This window comes from Cricetulus griseus, chromosome 2, assembly GCF_003668045.3.
Source record: "Cricetulus griseus strain 17A/GY chromosome 2, alternate assembly CriGri-PICRH-1.0, whole genome shotgun sequence".
NCBI classification, from domain to species: Eukaryota; Metazoa; Chordata; class Mammalia; order Rodentia; family Cricetidae; genus Cricetulus; species Cricetulus griseus.
Genome location: NC_048595.1, coordinates 15102055 through 15119908, shown reverse-complemented (window position 1 = coordinate 15119908; position 17854 = coordinate 15102055). Strand labels below are relative to the sequence as shown.

Here is a 17854-nt window from a genome sequence, read left to right as displayed (position 1 = left end):
TTTTCTATTTTTATGACAAAACACCGTGACCAAAGCAATTTTTAAAAGAACGTGTTTAATTGTGCTTACAAGTTAAGAGGACTAGAGTCCATGATGGCAAGGCAAAGCACACGAAGAATGGCACCAGTCCTTTGAAACCTCAAATTGCATTCCATGACACTCCTCCCTTAACAAGGGTACACCCAAGTATTCAAACATATGGGCCCATAGGGGCCAGTCTCCTTCAAACCACCTCACCCACAGATCCATCTTCCCAGTCCCTGTAACTCATGTTGGGCTAGAGACAGGTGGCTCCATGGTTAGGACCACTGGCTATTCTTCCATAGGATCTAGATATACATATATGCAGGCAGAAGACCCATAAACTTAAATATATTACAAAACAAAACTTGGCTGTGCGGTGGTGGAGCACACCTTTAATCCCAGCACTCAGGAGGTAGAGGCAGGCAGATCTCTTTAAGTTCAAAGCCAGCCTGGTCTACAGAGTGAGTTCCAGGACAGCAGGAGCTGCACAGGGAAACTCTGTCTCAAAAAAACAAAAACAACTTTTATATCAGCTTTAGGTACTCATTTTCTATTTGCTGTGATTGTTGGGAGCAGATGAGAACTCCGGCTTTATTTAATAGTAAATAGAAGCTACAGAGATGGCTCAGTGAACAAAAGCACTTGGCTGCCAAGCCTGATACCCTTAGTATGATCCCCAGGACCCATATGGTGGAAAGAGAGAAGTGCCTCTTGATGATTGTCATCTGATTTACACAAGTTCCCACAAAAATGAATGTAATAAAAACCCTTTTAAAAGGGGAGAGGGCTTAATGAATGTACAGATATAGCATGTCTTTATCATTTAGACACATAATTCTGTGTGTGTCTGTGTCTGTCTGTTTATATGTTTGAGACAGGGTCTTATTTAGACCAAGCTGGCTTTGAAATCCACCTGCCTTTGTCTCTTCCTCCTGAAAGCTGGGATTAAAGACATGTACCACACCTGGCTTTTGGAAAATCTAGACCAATCACTTAGGTTGTCATAGTTGTAAACCAGGCTGACCTACAACTCTCAGAAACCCACCTGCCTCTGTCTCCCAAGTGCTGGGATTAAAGGTGTGCACCACCACCCGCCCAGTTTCCATCACTTTGAAGCTTTTCCCCCTTTTTTTCTGTAAGGCCATATTTCTTTTCTCAGAAGTCAGAATGGAGTCCTGATACACCCCGCCTCTCCCCTTTTTTTTTGAGGTAGGATCTTGTTTATCTCAGGCTGTTCTATTTTATGTCTGTAAGTGCTTGCATATGTCACTATGCACCACCTGCTTGCAGTGCCTGCAGGAGCCAGAAGAGGGAGTTGGATACCTTGGATAAAAGTTATAGGTGGCTGTGGCTGTGAATTCAACCTGGTACTGGAAATTCAACCTGGTCCTCTGGAAAAGCAGCTAGTGTTTTTTTCCATCTCTTGCTAATTTTTTTTTAAGGAAAAAAAAAAGGTTTTACTATGTATTTGTGTATATCTGTGCCAGGTGCACATGTCACAGAACAATTGTGTAAGTCAGTTCTTCTCTTCCACCATGGGAGTGTCCGCAAGTGAACTCAGGTCTTAAGGCTTGACAACACCTTTACTGGCTGAGCCATGTCATTGGGTGCCTCAAGTCTTTAATGTCATCTCAATGGGCTGCTTTAATTGGTTTGTTGCCATTATCATCATCATCATTGTGCTGCTGGCTTACATACATCATTAGTTTACTTCCCACAGTTAGGAAGTCTGAAAGCCTAAGACCATAGTGGAGTCAACATGGGTGATTTCTGATTACCATCCTATGTTAGGATGCTGGCAGGATCCTTTTCTACTTGTTTTTCTATTGGGGGTGATTGAGTGTGCATGGGGAGTTCATGCTCACATGTGTGTGCAAGTGCATATGGAGGCCAGATGCAATACTCAGATGCTGTTCCTCAGGACCTGTCAGTTACCTCAGAATGACTTTGTTTGTTTGTTTGTTTGTTTGTTTGTTTGTTTGTTTTTTGAGACAGGGTTTCTCTGTGGTTTTGGAGGCTGTCCTGGAACTAGCTCTTGTAGACCAGGCTGGTCTCGAACTCATAGAGATCCACCTGCCTCTGCCTCCCAAGTGCTGGGACTAAAGGCGTGTGCCACCACCGCCCGTCTCAGAATGACTTTTTAAAAAGCATTCTCACATATCTCACACAAGAATTTGGTTGGTGTGATTAAAGCTAAAACCTTTGTGTGGCTTGGGCAACATAGCAAGCTAACCCCCATTAGGGGGGAAAAGATGTCTTTGCAGTCTGATGGTAGTAAATTACAGGGTATTGGCACACTATGGCAATGAGAAAAGTTTGTTTGTATGGTAAGGAATATGTATGTGTGTTTGTCAATAATAGCTTCTTTAAGAGGAAATTATCCTTGTCCATGATGCCAGCATTTTGGTGGTGTTTTTGTTCATTTTTAACAGGATATTACACATAACAGGAATTATGAGTTTAGATCTGGAAATAAACCTGGATCTAAATTCTGCAAGTTTCTTTCATCGACAGATTTATCACTGTTTTTGTTTTTCTCTGCAGACCCCAGTTGTTGAAGAATGCTCTGCAGAGAGCAGTGGAGAGAGGCCAGTTAGAGCAGATAACTGGCAAAGGTGCTTCGGGGACATTCCAGGTTAGAAGCTGAAGTCTCAAAATTTGGGTGTTAGAACCTCTTTTATTCTCAAACTGTGTTGAAGACCCTCAAAGATTTTGTTTATATGTGTTAACATCTATTAGTATTTACTAAATTAGAAATTAAAACTAAGAGCCAAACATGATGATACACACCTGTAATCCCAGGCTTGAGGAGACAGAGGTAGGAAAATTTCAAATTCAAAACCAGTAAGAGCTACATAGAATTGGAAAGTTGACTCAGCAAGTAAAGGTACTTGCTACCAAATCTAAGGACCTGAGTTAGGTCCCCATAACCTGAGTGGTAGGATGAGAAAGGCATGTTGTCCTCTGACCTCCATACGTATGTTGTGGCATGTGTGCATCCACATACATACCCATCAATAAAATAAATGTAATAATACAATTTTGAAAAACTGGATATTTTACATTAACTTTTTTTTTTTTTTTTTTTTTTGATACAGGTTTTCTCTGTGTAGCCCTGGCTGTCCTAGAACTCACTTTGTAGACCAGGTTGTCCTTGAACTCAGATCTGCCTGTCTCTGCCTTCTGAGTGTTGGGATTAAAGGCGTTTACATTAACTCTTTAAGATGCCTGGGTGTGGTGTACTGGGTTGGGGAAGGAAGAGAATCGTGTTAGGAGAGTCCTCTTCGTGTATTGGGTTCAAAGACAGTCTGGGCTAATTGACACTGTTTCAAAACCAAAACAAATTTTAAAATTAAAATTAATTTGTATAAAAATAGCTGTAACCAGTGGCTCTTGCCTTAATTCCAGCATTGGGGAAGCTGAGGTAGGAGAATTGTCATGAGTTCAAGACCAGTCTTGTCTATATAATGAGTACCAGGACTGTCACAGATATAAACTGTCTCAAAAAATGGAACACAAATAAAATCCCACAATACTAAACGCTTTACATGCTAAGTCATGTATTTTTTTCATGAAAAATACTGGTCTTCAAAAAACTGGTTAAGAGAAACACTTTACATTTTTGCTAATGTTTTTAATGTCTAGCTTAAGTAGGAAACAGTAGTTGTTTTATTTAATATCTTTTCAGTTTATGAAGAAAGGTTGGCCTCATTCAGAAATGGTTGAATAAAGAATATTTTAAGATAACTTTCCCTGGCTATAGTGGTACACACCTTTAATCCCAGCTCTTAGGAAGCAGAAGCAGGTGGATCTCTTAAATTGGAGGCCAACCTGGTCCACAGTGTGAATTCCAGGACAACCAGGGCTACACAGAGAAATCCTATCTCAAAGGAAAAAAAGTCCCTAGTCAAATATAGAACTTGAAATGTTTTCTCTGCTTTTTTGAGAAGGGTCTCATGTAACCCAAGCTAGCCTTGAACTTTATATATAGTTGAGGCTGACTTTGAACTTCTGATCCTCTTGCTCTATCTCCTAAGTCTTGGGGTTGCAGGCATATGCTACAGTCACTGGTTTATTGAAATGTTGATGTTTGAACACAGGGCATCATGTATGCTAGACAAGCAGTCTGCTGAATGAGGCCAGACTTTGATATCTGAAGCACTGTCTCAAAAAAATAAGTAAGCCAGTACTATAAAGCATTCTTGTTTTCTTTTCCTGTTTGGCTTATTGTTCTCTCTCTCTCTCTCTCTCTCTCTCTCTCTCTCTCTCTCTCTCTCTCTGAGTAAGGGTCTCTACAGAGAGCCCTGTCTGTTGTAGAACTCATGTAGAACAGGCTAGCCTCAAACTCAGATCCACCTGCCTCTGCCTCAAAGTGCTGGGATAAAGGTGTGTGCTATCTTGTCGAGCTTTAATGTTAGTAATCGTTATTTCTTAGTCTCAGCCTGGAATTAATAGGCCATGTAATTTTCTGCTATATGATCCCTTAAATACTTATCAGTATTTTTTATGGCACATGGCATAAGGATGTTAGTCTCTCTGGGTTTACAATATCTATTGCTGTTTTAGGAGAGTTGGAGGGTTTGATAGAAGAAGAAAATAATGGAAAAGAGGCTTGGGACTCTTCAGCTAGGTTGAAACCTGGTGACTGGGAGGAGAAAGCCATGACCTGATAATTCATTGTAAAATAGCTGTGCTGATGCAGGAGCTCCGACCCACCTGGTGCCGAGGAGTCTTGTCTTGACATGGTTTGGGAGAATGTTGTCTTGATGCTTTTCTCTTCCTCCTTGGAAAACAGCTGAAGAAATCAGGGGAGAAACCCCTGCTTGGTGGAAGCCTGATGGAATATGCAATCTTGTCTGCCATTGCTGCCATGAATGAACCGAAGACCTGCTCCACCACTGCTCTGAAGAAGTATGTCTTGGAGAACCACCCAGGGACCAATTCTAACTATCAAAGTAAGAATCAGCTGTGTGCATTATATGGGACTGGAAGAATCTTCTCACGCTACTAATGTTGGAGCATTAATTACTGGCTGACTGAAAACTAAGAGGGAGGCATTACAGACTTATCATTTATAAAAAGAAACAGAAGTAATCAAGACTTTGACTGATTTTTATACTTTTTAAAGAGATTTTACTTTCATTATTTTTATTTTCATGTATGTGTAAATGTTTGTGTGAATGTATGCCACATGTCTCTGGTACCTGCAGAGGTCAGAGGGTGTTAGATCCCATATAGCTAGGGTTACAGGTGCTTGTAAGTAGCTTGAACATGGGTGCTGAGATCAAACTCAAGTCCTGTGGGGGAGCAGAAAGCACTTTTAACTGCTGAGCCATCTCTCCATCCCTCACAGGTCTCATTTTTGAGAGAATGTCTCATTGTTTCACCTAGGCTGGCATGGAACTCAGGATCCTTGGGCCTTTCAGTTGCTAGGTTTGCTGGTATTAGTGGGGCTTTTTGTTAATTTGCAGTTACTCCAGATTGTTAATTGACTTATTCCCTATAACAAATTACTTTTACCAGAAGTAATGCTTTGAGATTAGAGACTAGTCTTTAATTCAGTACTTAGCAGTACTTTTTTAAAAATTTATTTAAGTATATAGTCTTCTGTCTACATGTGCCCTGCACGCCAACAGAGGGCACCAGATCTCATTCAAGGTGGTTGTGAACCACCATGTAGTTGCTGGGAATTGAACTCAGGACCTTTGGAAAAGCAGTCAGTGCTCTTAACCTAGAAATCACTGTACAAACCAGGCTGACCTCCAACTCAGAGACATATCTGTCCCTGGAGTACTCGGAGTAACATGAGTAAAAGCCATTACACTTGCTCTGAAGAATTTTTTTTTTGTCAGCCATTGGTGGTGGTAGTGCATATCTTTTAATCCAAGCGCTCAGGAGGCAGAGGCAGGCTAAGCTCTGTGAGTTTGAGGCCAGCCTGTTCCACAGAGGGAGTTTCAGGACCACCAAAGCAGTTACACTGAGAAACCCTGTCTTGAAAAACCAAAAATAAAAATAAGAATTTTCCTTTTTAATGTAGAGTCTTATTAAGTAGCCCAGGTTGGCCAGGTGTGGTGGTGGCACTAATTCCAGAATTTGGGAGGTAGAGGCAGGCAGAACTTTGAGTTAAAGGCTAGCCTACTGAGAAAGAACTACAGAGAAAGTTCCAGGACATCAGGAATACGCAGAGAAACCATGTCTTGGGGTAGCGAGAGAGTAAAATAGCCGAGGCTGGCTTTGAACTCAGAATCCTTCTTCTCTAACCTCCCAAAGTGATGGGTTTATAGACACCACTACAACCTGCCAGGAAGCCTATTTAGTCCTTTTCCGTTTCACTCATACTGAGTCTTTTACTAGTAGAAGTCCTCAGGGGCTATCCCATTGTCCTGTGGCTTTATTTTTGAGGGGTTTGTCCTGTTATCTTGTTTTTTGTTGTCTCTGTGCACAGCATGCACGCTCCAGTGAGTGTGGCTGCGCATCCTTTGAGCTCCATGGCTCTGCCTGTCTCCACCCCCTGGTTCTCGGTTCCAGATGCACAGTGCCATGTCTGCATTTTACATGTGTGCTAAGAACCTGAACTCAGGCACTTGACTAGTGGAGCCATCTCCCCGGCCACTGCTCATCTTTTTATAAACCTCCAAGGTGATGTTGTGTATAATAGAGGTTACACATTAGATGCTTAGGTGAATCAAAATGACATTTTTAAGATTCAGAACTGTGATTAACCAGTTATGTACTACCCAAGAACCTCTAGACTCAAGACATTGATTTCATTCTAAACACCTGTTATCCTTTCCTGTGAAGACAATTTGACTCAATGGATTCTAATGTCTCTTATTATTTTTTCAATGTAACTTGCCAAATTTATGGGCACAAAATAATTGTTTTATAAACTAATTAATACATTTAGATACAAAGGACTTACATATACTAGTTAGTGTATGAACAGTGTTGACTTGGTTTGCATTTAATTGTGGTCAGTCGACCAAATCTGACTATCTAAACCTTTTCTTTATTCTTGAATTTTTTGTGAAGTGCATTTGCTGAAAAAGACTCTGCAGAAGTGTGAGAAGAACGGTTGGATGGAGCAGATCTCTGGGAAGGGGTTCAGTGGCACCTTCCAGCTGTGCTTCCCGTATTACCCCAGGTGAGCTCAGCTCCCAAGGTGACGCGCTGGCCACTGTAGGTTTGAATCTGCTTTTGGGTTAATAGAGCTTGCCTCATTACTGTTACCCTGAACTGGAACTATCTGAAAATGACGACTATGAAAGGTTCTCACTCAAACAGTATCTCTGCTGTCCTAGAAGAGCTGCTGGTTAGCCAGCTCTTGGAGAGTCAACTTGTTGTTCACTCTTCATCATTTTAAATGGTAACAACACTCAGATTACCAGAAAATGTTTTAATTGTCCAGAAAATCAGATGGGGAGAGTGTTGCCTGTTTCCATGAATCAAAACTCTGCCTTCTTCAAACTTTTATTTGAAAAACCTGTCTCCTGTTCATGATTTATTTAATTGTTGAAACAGAAACATACATGAAGTTCTTTAACAGCTGTGCATCTTTTAGTCAGACCGTAGCCTGTGCTGTGAGGCTCTTGCTTCAGCAGCTTTGCATTGACTCTTTCTTATGTAATTCTTAAAAACATGGACATGTTTTTATTGAGTGCATGCTTGAATTTTCAGACATTAAATAGTTAATTGAATAGTTAGGTCATATACATGATTGAATTTATGGACATACTAATAAAAGTTAAAGAAGAGTTTAGAGGGGCTGGAGAGATTGCTCAGAGGTTAAGAGCATTAACTGTTCTTCCAGAGGTCCTGAGTTCAATTCCCAGCAACCACATGGTGGCTCACAACCATCCGTTATGAGATCTGGTGCCCTCTTCTGGTGTGCAGATATACATGGAAGCAGAATGTTGTATACATAATAAATAAAATATTAAAAAAAAAAAAAGTTTAGAGGACATGAATTCTTGCCCAATTTCTCCAAAACTTTGAGTAATTTGCTAGTATTGTGAAGGCAAAGCCATGATCACTGTAGTGCAGACCATTCACTGCTGTGTGTTTGGGAGCAGATCCACATGGCAGAAGATTAGTGGCTGATGACCAAAGGAAGAAGAATCCTTTTTACTGCATGATGGGAGGAAGAGGATGAAATATGATGGGAAGCTTTCCTAGATTTATGGTGACTTTTAGTACATGTGTTCAAAATAGCTTAAACTCTAAGCAGATATTTGTAACCTAGCATTTTAGAGAGTATGACTAGAAGTGGACATGTCTGGTGGCAGGTTGTAGGTTCGCATTATTTTTCTTGTCCTACATGAGACTTGGTTTTACTTTTTTTCCCTCCTTAGCCCAGGAGTCCTGTTTCCAAAGAAAGAGCCAGATGGTTCTAAAGATAAGGATGAGGATGAAGATGAGGATGAAGATGAGGATGAGGATGAGGAAGAATCATCAGAGGACTCTGAGGATGAAGAACCCCCACCCAAGAGAAGGTGTGAGATGAGGAATCTGCTGAGACAGAATAATATCTTGGAGCTAAAAATGGAGTTGGACCTATAATTTCAACTGTTAGGGAGGCTTGAAGCAGGAGAATTGAAAATTCATGGCCAGTGTGGACAGTTATTGAAGCTTTGTGTCAAAAAATAAAATAAGGCCCAGGGACATAACATAGCTCAGTGATTGAGTGTTTGCCTAGAATATGTGTCTATATCACTGAAAGTACAGTGTTATTATTAGGTGGGGCTAAGCATAGGAATGTGTTTTAACCACTGAGATCCTTCTCAGACCCTTTGGGTAACATTTAAATGATCTTCTCCCTTGGAAATTCAAGGACTCCAAACTTCAGGCAGTGTGAATAAGTAATTTCTTCGTTGGTCAAACATAATATTCATGCCTATAGTTTATTCAAAGAAAAGTAATTCCATATTCTAAGAAATCAGCTGTAGACTTCCATGAATCAGTTAAATTTGTGTAAAGCCTGTATTGAGAAATCAAGTCAAATTTCTGTTTTTAACATAGTGATTTCTATATAAGCCACTTCTCTTTAAGCAAAGGGAAGTTGTCCTGGCAAGTTCTCCTGCAGTGAGTGAATAGCTTTATTCTTTTTGTTTTTACAGCTTACAGAAGAAAACCCCAGCCAAGTCCCAAATGAAGGCTACATCCATGAAGCAGAGAGGGTCCAAGCCTGTGCGTAAAGTTCCTGCTGCCCAGAGAGGGAAAGCGAGGCCACTGCCCAAGAAAGCCCCCCCGAAGGCCAAGACCCCTGCCAAGAAAGCCAGACCCTCACCCTCAATCATCAAGAAGTCTAGTGGGAGCTCCTCAAAAAAGCCCACAGCCAATGCAAGAAAAGAAGTGAAACTGTCCAGCAAGGGCAAATCTACCATGAAAAAGTCTTTCAAGGCAAAAAAGTAAATTTTATAGGAAAAAAAGGGTATCATGATAGAATTCAAAATCTTATTTTATAAGGTCAGTGTGCATTTGTTTTAGTTATGATGCTTTTAAATTTTTTATTTTCTTCCCGTGTGAGCATTTCGGGAAGGAATATAAACAAACCAATGTAGACATTTGTTAGCTTTAGGTACTGTTCCCAGTGCCTACCTCTTCATCATTTTAATTTCTGCAATAATCCTGGACTTTGCTGAACTATGTAATCTACCCTGTTCCTTTTGCTCCTCTTAACTGCAATCCTCATTCTTCCTCTTTTTTATGGTCCGATTTGGGTTTTTCCCCGTTAAGTTAATCTAAACAATTGCAAAGACTTATATTTGTAGTGAGCACCAACAGGTAGGTGCTGGAAGTCAAGAGGAGGCAGATGCACTTGATAAGGCATTGCGCCTGCCTGGAGCCTTGCTAGAGCTGTGGTGATTAACCCTGGCTGTAAAATCACTCCACTCTCCATTCTCTCCAGCTTGAGCTGGAGATATTTTAGCTTTGAAAAGAAGCCCTAGTCTCTGTGGTCCCCTAGATTCTTAAGATCTCCGCTCCTTTGGTCTCTCTGACCAATTGCCAAGCACGCTTTGCTTCCCAGAGCATTGTTCCCTTAACAGCAAGCACAAGTTGTCTGCACCACTTGGTTTTTGACTGAAGGGAAGTACAGGAATATGTGGAATCTGATTTCTGGTGTTGCTTATATTACCAAAAATGACAGAGTATTCTCGATCAAATGTCTAGATATATTTTTAATATTTGGGGCATGAGTTGACAGTCCCTGTTTGAGAATGACTAATGTAGAAATGTTACGTGGTAGAACATAATTTGCTAAAATAACCAGATTTCAGATTCACCTGTTGCGAGGTCCCCTTCCCCCCTCCCCTTTCCATAGCAGTTTTGCTATCAGGCAAATGGTTTCCTTTTTGAGATATTTTAACAGAAGAGAGGAAGGGGAAAGCAAACGAAGCTGTACTACCTAACCCTCTTTTTGTTTGTATTTGTTTTAGGATATTGTGAGGTTGTGTAAAATAGCACTAGCTTCCCTCTTAAGAAATAGTTTCTGCTTATCATTTATCCCTTCCCTGTGGCACTTGATATTTTAATTGTCTTAAACTTTTTGATGTATATCCTCTGGCCCCTTACATACTGCCAGAGGAGAAGGTGTTTGTTTGAGATTCATTCCACTTGCAGTGTCTCCTGGGATCCCCACAGCCTTACGTATGGCTGGAAAACGGACTTGAGAAAATGGGCTTGAATTGGATCATAACCTGTGAGATCCCATCATGAGTCATTGGGATTTGTGTTGCATGTAAGGCAATCTTTCCTGTTGTAAATCTTCCTTTTTTATGTACATATATTTTGAGAAATATGAATAAACATGAAATTTTAAAATCTGCTGAACTACAACTTATGTTGAAAAGGGTTCAGTGTACTCTCAAGAGTAGCTCTCCTTGCCTGTCCTGTAATCTCTGCTCCTGCAAGGGATTCCATTGCTTGCTTCCTTTTTTTCCCCCGATTTAATTAATTTATTTATTTTGCATTGTTGTTTTGCCTATGTAAGGGTGTCGGATCATCTGGAACTGTAATTATAGACAGTTGTGAACTGCCATGTGGATGCTGGGAATTGAACCCACGTCCTCTAGAAGAACAGTCAGTGCTCTTAACCACTCAGCCATCTCTCCAACCCCACCTGTTTCCTATTTAAAGACAAGCTCCAGCCTATTTTGATGGTCAGTGATGCTTCCTTTTTAGATATTTTGAATGCTGGTTGTTTAATGAATCAAAGCTAACTAGCCAGCTTGCTTACTTGCTTGCTTTCTTTTCTTTTTGTTTTGTTTTTGTTTTTCAAGACAGGGTTTCTCTGTGTAGCCCTGGCTGTCCTAGATAGAACTCACTCTGTAGACCAGGCTGGTCACAGAGATCTGTCTGCCTCTGTTTCCCAAATGCCAGGATTACAGGTGTGTGCTACCATGCCTGGCTCAAAGGTTTCTTGAAGAATCATCTTGTGGGGCTGGAGAGATGGCTCTGCTGTTAAAGAGCACTGGCTGCTTTTCAAGAGGACCTGGATTCCATTCCTAACAACCACACGGCAGCTCAGAACTGCCTGTAACTCCAGTTTCAATTAATCCAACACCCTTATACAGACATGTACAAGCAAAACACCAGTGCACATAAAATAAAAATAAATTTTAAAACATCATCTTGTATAAAAGACTTTTCTCGAGATCATAAGAATTTAATTAATATTCAGGGAAACTGTAGACTGGAAAAAAATTACACACAGCTGAAGGCAGCAGCCTCAACACCAGAGACCTCATTGTAGTAAGTGCTTGCATTTCTCTTGCACTGTTTGCCAGGTAATAGTTACTCATAGTGTGTTGTTAGCTGTCAGTGTCAACGATTTTCTGCTGTTCTGGTATCAACAGCAGGAGGTTTGGTTTATCTGTTTTATGACACTGCTCCTAAAAAGGTTTGCTGAGTGGTCAGCTGGTATCAGTTAAGTACATGAAGCACTTCACATGTAGTGAAAAGTTGAGGTCATTTAAGGTCTCTCTCAGTTCTGAATTCTATTACTTCACAAAAGTTCAGCTTAGGACAGTCTGCTTGAACATCCTAGGAAGGGAAAAGACTGGATTGTTTGGTTGGAAAGCCCCAGCTGTCAAAGAAACACACTCCCATTACACTGACATAGAAGACTTACTGATTTTTGTTTAATTCTGTGCACTCAGTGAACACACTTATAATTTTCATTTCTGTGTTAAATGCGAAGGGTAAATGGAAGAGGTGGGTCTCTGGCCAATGAGATGATTTACAGTGTTAAGAAGACTTGAAGCCATCTGCTGCAAACTTTTGGTAAATGAGTCTCTGAAGGTGCTTGATGGTTGGCTTAAGCTACATTCTCGGATATCTTTCCACAGTAATGTGACAAAGGCATTTACATTTAGCATGGGTTATACCTGGTCCACATGAGTATAATTACAGGAGATCTAGTCCTGTGTGCATTTCAGAATAGACAGGCTTGGTGGTCCAGGCCTGTTGTCACAGCAATAGGAGCTGTTCAGTCATGTCTGTTGGCAATAGTTTGTGAGAAATTTATGTGAAAACAAGATCTAAACAAACACAACACTTGGCTTGGAAATAAATGTCGATATAAACTTGGCTTGCTAATTAATGTGTTAGCTTTCTGTTGCTGTAACAAAATAGCAGAAATAATGTATAAAGAGGAAAGCCTTTAGTTTGTGTCTAGTTACTTTTCAGTTGCTATCACAAAATACCATGACCAAGACAACTATAAAATAAAGTCATTAATTTGAGGCTGATGGTTTCAAAGTGTTACAGTCCATGACCACCATGGCAGAGAGAATAACAGCAGACTTGGTGCTGGAACAGTAGCTGAGAGCTTACTTCTTAACCCACTAGCATGAAGCAGAGAGAGCTAACTGGGAGTGACATGGTAGGATTTTGAAACCTCAAAGCCACCCCCAGTGACACACCTCCAGCAAGGTCAGAACTCCATACATATCCTTCCCAAACAGTTCTACCGACTGGGGACCAAGTATTCAAATAGATGAGCCTATGGGCCCATTCTCATTCAAGCCAGTACACACTGGCTCTCCATTGAGGATGGGCGAGGGTACAACGTCTCGCACTAGACTGCTATCTATTGAAGGTTCTGCCACCTCCCAACTACCTGGTGAATAAGCCTTTGGAGGAGCATGTACCCAAATTTAATAGAAATTAAATAGTAAGAGTAGCCATGGCTATATGCCAGGCATTGTACTGCGTTACCACATAATAGCAGTTCTGTAGTTATGGTTTGTCATCTCCGTTTTATCGGAGGAAAAGATTCTATAGTATGTCACAGGTAGTTGGCAAGGTGGAGTTAGCACCTGTGCACTTAAAAAAAAAAAAAATGTGTGTTCATGTGCTATGGAACCCATGTGGAGATCAGGGAACAACTTGGAGTATTTCCTTGCAAAATATCAGACCAAGGGATTTAGCTCAAGTCATCAGATTTGGTGGCAAGTGCCTTTACCCTCTGGGATGTCTTGCTTCCCCAACCCTGTGCACTTCGAGTACAGAACCATTTTGATTGCTTCCCCCAGGCTTTTTTTTTTTTTTTTTTTTTTAAAGCTTTTGAACTATCCCAAGTGTCTCTCAGCCCAGTGCCCAGTGACTCTCTCTCTACCCTTGGAAAGAACTGTAGGTGGAAGTTTCTGTCCCCCAAGACGCTCCCAAGTAACCATACAGAGATTTAATATTAATTATAAATGCTCGGCCAATAGCTCAGGCTTGTTACTTGCTAGCCCGTAATTTTATATACACTTTGCCATGTAGCTTGGTACCTTTTCTCAGTACAGCATGTTCATCTTGCTTCTCTCTGTGTCTGCTCACTCATCCAGACAAGGTTCTCCTTAGCATTCTCTTAGTCGGGCTCTCTTGCCCAATCTCTTCCTGCCCAGCTATAGGCCAGTCAGTTCTTTATGAACCAATGAGAGTAATACATATACACAGTGTACATAAGGATTATTCCACAGCAAAGAACTATTTATGAAGACTGGGAAATGAAATCATCAGAATGGAGGTTTGCTGGTAGGCATTTTGTTGTCTAGGCTTTTTGAGACGGTATACATATATACATATATATAAAACAGACTGCCATCTGGCGGTGGTGGCCCACACCTTTAATCCCAGCACTTGGGAGGCAGAGCCATGTGGATCTCTGTGAGTTCAAGACCAGCCTGGTCTACAAGAGCTAGTTCCATGACAGCCTCCAAAGCCACAGAGAAAGCCTGTCTTGAAAAAACAAAACAAAAAAATCAGATTGCCTTTGAGCTTGCAGTGATTCTCCTGCCTCTGTCTCCCAAGTGTTGGGTCTATAGGCAATAACTCCTACATCAACTTCAGTGTAGCGGTTGCTGCCAAAATGATAGGCTGTTTATTTACTGGGAATACTATCTACGTGGCCCTAAGGTTTTTAAAAGTTTGTTTGTTTGTTTTTAACTACTGGGAGAAGCATTGGATCCCACTGGAGCTGGAGTTACAGGTAAGTGAATGTCCCCACGTGGGTGTCAGGAATTGAACTGGGGTTCTCGGCAAGAGTTGTACATGCTCTTAACCCACTAAGACATCTCTCCATTCCTGGCCCTGAGGCTGTTATAGGACTCTGTACTAGTGCTAGCCCTGGAATCCTTTCTGTTTGGTACTCTCGCAGTTTACTCCAGAACCTCATCACCCAGTACACAGGATGAGCTTTCCCAGTTACCATGGCATCAGTCAGAACTTCCCATGTTAGAGGGTTGGCAGCTTACACTTTATAATTTTAAAAAATGAACTCGTTTTCCATGATGCCCACCAAGAGAAGTTTCGGAACGTAGATGTAGTCACCTAACAGCCATGAGTCCTCCACATCCATCACCCATCTTCTACTATCCTGCCCTTGTTCATCCCATTCCAGAGTTGTGCAACAGCCTCTCTGTTTCAACATTCTGGAACCTTGGATCTGATGAAATTCTTCTGTCAATCCTCTATAAGTCCATCTTATACAAACGGCAGTAAGGACTCAGTGGTCAGAAACCAGGCAGTTCCATGGGAGTTTCCAGGGCCCATGCAGCATGTATCAGCAGCAGAACTGAAGGTGTTTGGTGTGCAAGCTGCAAAACAAAACCCTGTCTTTGCGGCTTCCATTTTTCAATGTAGGTGTTAGAGAGTGGGTTGGGTACTGCGTAGTCTTCCTGTAGGAAATGGATCCCCAGATGCCCAGTCTGTCTTAACAACAAACTGTTATGTTTCTGGGAAGACGCCCCCCTCTTCTCAGACCTCTTTGCACTGAGAAAGTGTGAGGCCTGGTTGGAAGTACAGCATCTCTCCTGGGACACTGGCTCTCCTGGGTACTTGGGGTGGAGGAGCCCCATAGCCTAGCCTAGCCTAGCGGCTGCAGAGCAACTTCCAGCTGATGTGCAATTACTCCCACTCACATTCATCAGCTGGCAAGTGCACAGCCAGATTCCGGGATTTTCAATAAAAGGGGAGACTGATAGCAAGCTCCACCTGTGTGGTTTAGTGACTGTCACTGACTCATCGGGAAATAACCATGACTTGCAAGGTGAGCACTAATGCATTTGGCAATCATGACTCCTGCCCCAGCCTGTCTTTTTTTGACATCCCTCTCCATGCTTAATATGGGTAATGGCAGGCTTCCTGCGCAGGTGAGTCATCCATCCAGCTCAAGTGCTGTTTCTGGTAGCTCCAGAGAGCTTGCTGTTAGGAATGCAGGATTAGGCACGTGGCAGATAAGGGAGTGACAACTGCTTCATGCTACAGTTCTCAGTGGGACCAGAGCTTGCCCAGAGATGGCTGGCACCTCCAAAGATGGTCACCTTTCATGTAAACCTTTGAGCATGTAGGATTTTGTTTGAATTTTGTGTGTATGGGTGTTTTGTCTGCATGTGTGTCTTTATACCACACGTGTGCCTGATGCCCAAGGCAGCGAGAAAACAGTGTTGGATTCCCTTGGACCTGGAATTACAGATTGTCGTGAAACACCATGTGGGTGCTGGGAACTGAACTTGGGACCTCTGAACCACTGAGCCTCTGCAGCCTATAGGGCGATGACGACGACGATGATTCCACTTTATTATTTGTGTGTGCACATGTGAAATTGTGGGCATTTGAAAGGCAGAGGACTTGTTAGGAGTTGTCTTCTTTCATGATGTGGGCCCTAAGGATTGAACTCAGGAGCATCAGCCATGGCAGTAGGTCCCTTAACCCACTGAGAGCCATCTTGCCTGGTTTTTCTTTTGTTGGTGCTAGGAATTGAACTCAGCCTTATACGTGCCTGAGAAAGGCTTTGCCACTGAAGTATAATATCTCCAGCCATTTTTCCTTTCTTAAAAAAAAAAAAAAGTTGTATTTATTTTGGGGGCCGGGGAGCTGTTGCTCATGCAGAGGACCTGGGTTGTATTCTTAGCACCCACATGGTGGCTCACAACCATCTGCACCTCTAGTTCCAGAGGTGTGGCCCCCTCTTCTGTTCTCTGAGGAACACAGGCACGCATGAATGCCTACACACATGCAGACAAAATACCCATAAATCTGGGTGGAGAAATAGCTATCTGGCTGCTCTTCCAGAGGACCTGGGTTCAATTCCTAGCACCCACATGTCAGCTGACAGCTGTCTTTAACTGCTCTTCTGGCTTTCGAGGGTATCAGGCATGTGTATGGTGCACAGACATACAAGCAGGCAAAACACCATACAGATTAAAAAAAAAAAAAATGGAAGGAGAAAGGAATGAACCACCATAGCTCACAATTAAAAATAAATCTAAATTAAAAATAATAAATTATGTAAAGTGCTCCAAATATTTATCTCTTCTATTTTCTTTTTAAGAATTGGGAGTTAGCCTTTTCATTTTGTGTATCCTGAGTTGCTAGTTTGGTAGGCTGAGTTTGCCACGATGCTCCTTCTTGGTCCTAGCCTAGAGACTGTCAGCTAGGTCCCTTAGCACTCAGCACAGGGGAGTTGGTAAACACTCAACAGGTCACAACAAAAGAAACTCAAGGCTACTAGTATCACCGCTATTTACTGACCCTTCACTCACCAGGTCAGTGCAGGACCAAGCCCTGTGCCTGTCAGTGCCTTCCAGTCAACACCTGGTTGAGTCAGGGGTGGCAACAACCTTGTTGGAGAGGCCCCTGGAGGATTAACGCGGTTAAAACGTTTACCCAAGGCCCACTTCAGAGCGAGGAAGTGCCCGGTTGTGGGTTAGGCTCTGACGCTCACACCTCACTGTTGACTCTGTATCGGTGCCAGGAGCACTGTAGAGACAAGGAATGCCCAGCTCCCGCCCCACCCCAGGGAACTGCTCTGAGGCAGCAGATTCAGGTTCACCTTCTCGCTGGTTGTGTCATCTGCCCGGGTGTCCCGTGAGATGGGAACAGCAGTTACTCCCCCCTGGGCCAGAACCCCGGTGTCCTGGATTTCTGTGGTGTGGGGCACCGGCAGTTTCTGATGCGTTCTCTCTGCGGATTTCGGGTTTAATACACATTTAGCGCTTGCCTGGCTCGGATTTGCGATTTATTTGGGCCACCTACAGCGCTCCTGCTCCTTGCCTGATGGGATCAGAAAGGCCCTCCCTCTGTGCGCGCGCCGGCTAACTCATTTCGCCATCTAAGTGGATTTCCGTGCGGCCCTAAGGACAGGGTCAGCGCTCTGTGCTGGACCCCGGATGAACAGCCTAGTGAATCCTCCCACGGGAAGGGAATCCGTGTCACCAAGTCCTCTGCCATTTGCGTGTGAAGGTGTGGAGCTGCGTAGTCATGGAGCAACCGAGCGGAGCTGGGCCCCGCAGTGGAGACGGGTACCTTCGTTTCGTGCTCCGAGCCCCAGGCGGGAGGTGAG

At 42.5% G+C, this 17854-nt stretch overlaps 1 protein-coding gene across 7 annotated transcripts in view; it reads left to right on the top strand.

Annotated features, from left to right (window-relative positions):
* Positions 1-10850, top strand: part of Hp1bp3 (heterochromatin protein 1 binding protein 3) — a 28223-nt gene extending 17373 nt beyond the window's left edge. For 5 of the 7 annotated variants that reach the window (XM_027399787.2, XM_027399790.2, XM_027399791.2 and 2 more), the window contains 5 exons: positions 2569-2659; positions 4820-4979; positions 7057-7168; positions 8376-8516; positions 9141-10850. In XM_027399787.2, the coding sequence (XP_027255588.1) occupies positions 2569-2659; positions 4820-4979; positions 7057-7168; positions 8376-8516; positions 9141-9435 (799 nt within the window). In that variant the 3' untranslated portion in view covers positions 9436-10850. The remainder of the gene's footprint in view (positions 1-2568; positions 2660-4819; positions 4980-7056; positions 7169-8375; positions 8517-9140) is intronic. The other 2 variants (XM_027399788.2, XM_027399786.2) reach the window with 1 other exon arrangement.
* The last annotated feature ends 7004 nt before the right edge of the window (positions 10851-17854 follow it).